This window comes from Pseudorasbora parva, chromosome 17 (assembly GCF_024679245.1).
Source record: "Pseudorasbora parva isolate DD20220531a chromosome 17, ASM2467924v1, whole genome shotgun sequence".
Classification (NCBI taxonomy): domain Eukaryota; kingdom Metazoa; phylum Chordata; class Actinopteri; order Cypriniformes; family Gobionidae; genus Pseudorasbora; species Pseudorasbora parva.
Genome location: NC_090188.1, coordinates 44512831 through 44518830, shown reverse-complemented (window position 1 = coordinate 44518830; position 6000 = coordinate 44512831). Strand labels below are relative to the sequence as shown.

At 47.4% G+C, this 6000-nt stretch overlaps 1 protein-coding gene across 1 annotated transcript in view; it reads right to left on the bottom strand.

Annotated features, from left to right (window-relative positions):
* Nucleotides 1-1322: 1322 nt before the first annotated feature.
* Nucleotides 1323-6000, bottom strand: part of cfap36 (cilia and flagella associated protein 36) — a 39915-nt gene continuing 35237 nt past the window's right edge. The window contains exons 7-10 of the mRNA XM_067421766.1: nt 3680-3740; nt 3473-3579; nt 2514-2651; nt 1323-1617 (exon numbers count right to left, since the gene is read on the bottom strand). Of these exons, the coding sequence (XP_067277867.1) occupies nt 1534-1617; nt 2514-2651; nt 3473-3579; nt 3680-3740 (390 nt within the window). The 3' untranslated portion in view covers nt 1323-1533. The remainder of the gene's footprint in view (nt 1618-2513; nt 2652-3472; nt 3580-3679; nt 3741-6000) is intronic.

Here is a 6000-nt window from a genome sequence, read left to right as displayed (position 1 = left end):
CATGCTTAGACAACACACACACACACACACACACAAAGCTGCTCATGACCACACACTGATATCTGAAGACACAACACCATCAGTTTGTGTGAGGAATCGAGCCGTATTCATGTCATTTTTTCCCTCGAATACAACGCTATATCCTTCATGCGCTTCACTTCTGGTAAGGTCAATATAATACACAATAATAATAATATATAATATAATAGTGTGAGTGTAATGTACACGATCTGGCGTGATTTTGGCTAAACTATCCCCTTAAACAGCTCGTGTGTAAAGTGTAAGCAGTTAAACCTCTTCAAGACATCACCTGAGTCCTCATATATGAGTGCAGTATCGCCTTTCGTCTTACGCTGCAGATTTTCTAGAAAACGCAATCCGGTGAAAATGAATACGGCACTGAAGACCGGTGGAGAAATCAAGAGTGAGCTCCAGATCAGCACTGATGGAAATAACACACACGCAGACAGTTCAGATACAATCATTTATTCACAAACACCGAGCAGAACTACACACACATTTAACAGCCAGACTCTGATCTGTGCAGATCGTGTGTTTAATGTTGGTGCCTTCGGCGGGGTCAGAGGTCAGAGGTCACCCTGATTGGCCTCAAACTGAGCTGCTCTGTGTATTCTGACAGCTTTCTATCAGAACCAGCATTAACTTCTGGAGCAGTTTGAGCTCCAGTAGCTGGTCTGTTTGATCGGACCCCACGGGCCAGCCTTCGCTCCCCACGGTCATCAATGAGCCTTGGCCGCCCATGACCCTGTGGCCGGTTCTCCACTGGTCCTTCCTTGGAGCACTTTTGATAGATACTGACCACTGCAGACCGGGAACAGCCCACAAGAGCTGCAGTTTTGGAGATGCTCTGACCCAGTCGTCTAGCCGTCACAATCTGGCCAAACTCGCTCAAATCCTTACGCTTGCCCATTTCTCCTGCTTCACACACATCAACTCTGAGGACTAAATGTTCACTTGCTGCCTAATATATCCCACCCACTAACAGGAGCCGTGATGAAGAGATCATCAGTGTTATTCACTGGTCATAATGTTATGGCTGATTGGTGTATAATGCTTGTAGGTTTTGCGCTAGAGAAACAAACTCAAACAGCAGAATACACACTTCACTGTGAAAAATAAATGAACAAAAAGAACCTGTTTCTCTCTAATGACTAAACGTGATCCTTTATTGGTCATAAAGCATCTGTCCACAGAAATATCAGTGAGATATGAGTGTGTGAGTGTGTGTGTGTGTGTGTGTGTGTGTGTGTGTGTGTGTGAGTGTGAGTGTGAGTGAGTGTGTGAGTGTGAGTGTGAGTGTGTGTGTGTGTGTGTGAGTGTGTGTGTGTGTGTGTGTGAGTGTGAGTGTGTGTGTGTGTGTGTGTGTGTGTGTGTGTGTGTGTGTGTGTGTCCATAATGCAGAAGAATATTTCAGCACACCCATGATCTGCGGATGCCCGCGGCGAGCGACGGCTCCTCTGGCCTGAGGAGCGCTGATATAACTAAAGCATGTGCGGCGGCGGCGGCGGCGGCTCATTTCTTGATGACCTCCTCTTTGAGCTTCTCTGCCAGATGTTTGCGCTTCTGCAGCTTCTTCTTCTCCTCCACGGAGATCTCCTGGGAAAGAAGAGAAGAAAACCAGCATTTAAAGGAGGAACATATAAAAGCAGCTGTGAGGTCACATCCAGAAATCATAACGGCTCTATATGAATCCTCAGATCAACGCTTTAGGGAAATGATTGTCCAAAAATGGAACCAAATAACACTTACTAAAACTAAATCTGCATTTATCGGTTTCATTTTTACGTTTATCTTGATCGTTATATCTTTGTGAGTTCTCTCTCTAGAAGAAAACCCGACCCGGATTGGTGTTTGCAGTGCGGAGTTACTCCAGTTAATGCCCAGAGCCGCCCCTCCGCTAAACGGCGCTCTGGGGGCATAACCGTAACGTGTCTAGAGCCGCTTAACACACACAACATGCAATTAAAACGTCCGTCCGACATGAACAGGGCCCTCACACGACAGCGAGATGCTTTATCCACTCAGCCATTGTTTAAATTCACCTGTGTTAGCAATCCGGGTCGGGTTTTCTTCTAGAGACTGAACTCACAAAGATATAACGATCAAGATAAACTTAAACATTCGCCGGAGTTTCCTTTAATCTTCATCATCATCATGTGTGTGAGTGAGTGTGTGTGTGTGAGAGTGTTTGTGTGAATGTGTGTGTGAGTGAGTGTGTGTGTGTGTGAGAGTGTTTGTGTGAATGTGTGTGTGAGTGAAAGTGTGTGTGTGTGTTTGTGTGTGTGTGTGTGTGTGTGTGAGAGTGTTTGTGTGAATGTGTGTGTGAGTGAGTGTGTGTGTGTGCGCGTGTGTGTGAGAGTGTTTGTGTGAATGTGTGTGTGAGTGAAAGTGTGTGTGTGTGTTTGTGTGTGTGTGTGTGTGCGTGCGTGTGTGAGAGTGTTTGTGTGAACGTGTGTGTGTGTGAGTGAGTGTGTGTGTGTGTGTGTGTGTACCTGTGTGGAGGCTCTGGGCTCCGGGGCCGTCGGGGGGGCATCAGCGGGGCTCTTCAGGCTCTGATCTCTCTTTAATGCCTGCAGTTTGTCTCTCTGCTGCTTCAGATACTCCGAGCGCTGCTGTAACGCCTGCTCGTCCTGCACACACACACACACACACTCTAACACCAGATGCAGCTACAAGACGCAACAAAATCAATCAAAAATCCCAGCCAATCAGAAGAGCATGTGGGCGGAGTCTCTAGAACAATTGTTTGTCCACATTTTGAATGCTCTAGTTTCGTTTATTTTCAAGATCTGAGCAAATATTCGGACTCACATTAACCGCTGCCAACATTAGATAAAGCACATAAACATGAGACGATCATTCTCATCCTCTGTGTGTTGTTCCAGCTGAGATCGACTGCGTTTCTAAACGGCACATCACCTTTAGGAAGAGCATTTTGGAAGCCCAAAATTGGCAAAGCCATCCGTCGCCATCTAGGCAGCACTGTGCCCCACGCCCGCATAACCCCAAATGGGCAAAGAGGCGGGACTTGAGTAGAGCTGAAACCACGCCCACCTAGCTGGACCATAGTGGCTATCCATCTGTCACTCAAAGTGGCCACGCCCTTAATTCTGCAGAACTTTAAGGCTTTAAATAATGTAAGCGAATGAGTTATAAGCATTCCCCCCCACAGTCGTCATGAAGGGCAGCATTAGCCGTAGAGGCCAAACCCACAGTGTGTCCCAGACTGTAAACGTGTTATTCTGCGGTAAAGTTGGCCATTATAACATGAGCTCAGTGAGATTCTGCTGAGAGCCTCTAGTGGCCAGAGGAGGAACTGCAGTTTACATCACTTCAGCAGAAACATGGGGAGGAGCCGCTTGGGTGTGTGTGTGTGTGTGTGTGTGTGTGTGTGTGTGCATGTCGTGTGAGTGTGTGTGTGTGTGTGTGTGTATGTTTGTGTGTGTCTCACCGCAAGCGGTCTGGAGTCTCTAAGTGTGTCGTCGTCTCTCCGTCTCTCTGGACTCGTGTGTGTGGCAGGTACTGAACCCTTGACCGGCGCCCTCACAATGGGAAGAGCTGCACACACACACACACACACACACACACACACACACCTCAGGAGAGTGAGCATAGCAATGGCCCTCTCTGATTGGCTGCAGTGGGAACAGACACTCACATGACGCCACCGGCTCGGACTGTTTCAGCTTCGGCTCTGGAGCTTCTGTCACGCCGTTGAGCTGTGAGAGCGGACAGAACACACTCACTGAGCAGATCTACACACACACACGCATACAAACACACACACACTCACTGAGCAGCTCTAGTACACACACACACACACACACACTTACAAATCACTCTTACACTCTCACTCTCACTCAGTCACACTCACACTCAGTCACTCTCACTCAGTCACTCTCACTCAGTCACTCTTACACTCTCACTCAGTCACTCTTACACTCTCACTCAGTCACTCTCACTCAGTCACTCTTACACTCTCACTCAGTCACTCTCACTCAGTCACTCTTACACTCTCACTCAGTCACTCTTACACTCTCACTCAGTCACTCTTACACTCTCACTCAGTCACTCTCACTCAGTCACTCTTACACTCTCACTCAGTCACTCTCACTCAGTCACTCTTACACTCTCACTCAGTCACTCTTACACTCTCACTCAGTCACTCTCACTCAGTCACTCTTACACTCTCACTCAGTCACTCTTACACTCTCACTCAGTCACACTCACCCTTACACTCACCCTCTCACACTCACTCTCACTCTTACACTCTCACTCAGTCACTCTTACACTCTCACTCAGTCACTCTCACTCAGTCACTCTCACTCAGTCACTCTCACTCAGTCACTCTCACTCAGTCACTCTTACACTCTCACTCAGTCACTCTTACACTCTCACTCAGTCACTCTCACTCAGTCACTCTTACACTCTCACTCAGTCACTCTTACACTCTCACTCAGTCACTCTTACACTCTCACTCAGTCACTCTTACACTCTCACTCAGTCACTCTTACACTCTCACTCAGTCACTCTCACTCAGTCACTCTCACTCAGTCACTCTCACTCAGTCACTCTTACACTCTCACTCAGTCACTCTTACACTCTCACTCAGTCACTCTTACACTCTCACTCAGTCACTCTCACTCAGTCACTCTTACACTCTCACTCAGTCACTCTTACACTCTCACTCAGTCACTCTTACACTCTCACTCAGTCACTCTCACTCAGTCACTCTTACACTCTCACTCAGTCACTCTTACACTCTCACTCAGTCACTCTTACACTCTCACTCAGTCACTCTTACACTCTCACTCAGTCACTCTTACACTCTCACTCAGTCACTCTCACTCAGTCACTCTTACACTCTCACTCAGTCACTCTCACTCAGTCACTCTTACACTCTCACTCAGTCACTCTTACACTCTCACTCAGTCACTCTCACTCAGTCACTTTCACTCAGTCACTCTTACACTCTCACTCAGTCACTCTTACACTCTCACTCAGTCACTCTCACTCAGTCACTCTTACACTCTCACTCAGTCACTCTTACACTCTCACTCAGTCACTCTTACACTCTCACTCAGTCACTCTCACTCAGTCACTCTTACACTCTCACTCAGTCACTCTTACACTCTCACTCAGTCACTCTCACACTCTCACTCAGTCACTCTTACACTCTCACTCAGTCACTCTCACTCAGTCACTCTTACACTCTCACTCAGTCACTCTTACACTCTCACTCAGTCACTCTTACACTCTCACTCAGTCACTCTTACACTCTCACTCAGTCACTCTTACACTCTCACTCAGTCACTCTTACACTCTCACTCAGTCACACTCACCCTTACACTCACCCTCTCACACTCACTCTCACTCTTACACTCTCACTCAGTCACTCTTACACTCTCACTCAGTCACTCTCACTCAGTCACTCTTACACTCTCACTCAGTCACTCTTACACTCTCACTCAGTCACTCTCACTCAGTCACTCTTACACTCTCACTCAGTCACTCTTACACTCTCACTCAGTCACTCTTACACTCTCACTCAGTCACTCTTACACTCTCACTCAGTCACTCTTACACTCTCACTCAGTCACTCTTACACTCTCACTCAGTCACTCTCACTCAGTCACTCTCACTCTTACACTCTCACTCAGTCACTCTTACACTCTCACTCAGTCACTCTTACACTCTCACTCAGTCACTCTTACACTCTCACTCAGTCACTCTTACACTCTCACTCAGTCACTCTCACTCAGTCACTCTTACACTCTCACTCAGTCACTCTTACACTCTCACTCAGTCACTCTCACTCAGTCACTCTTACACTCTCACTCAGTCACTCTTACACTCTCACTCAGTCACTCTCACTCAGTCACTCTTACACTCTCACTCAGTCACTCTTACACTCTCACTCAGTCACTCTCACTCAGTCACTCTTACACTCTCACTCAGTCACTCTCACTCAGTCACTCT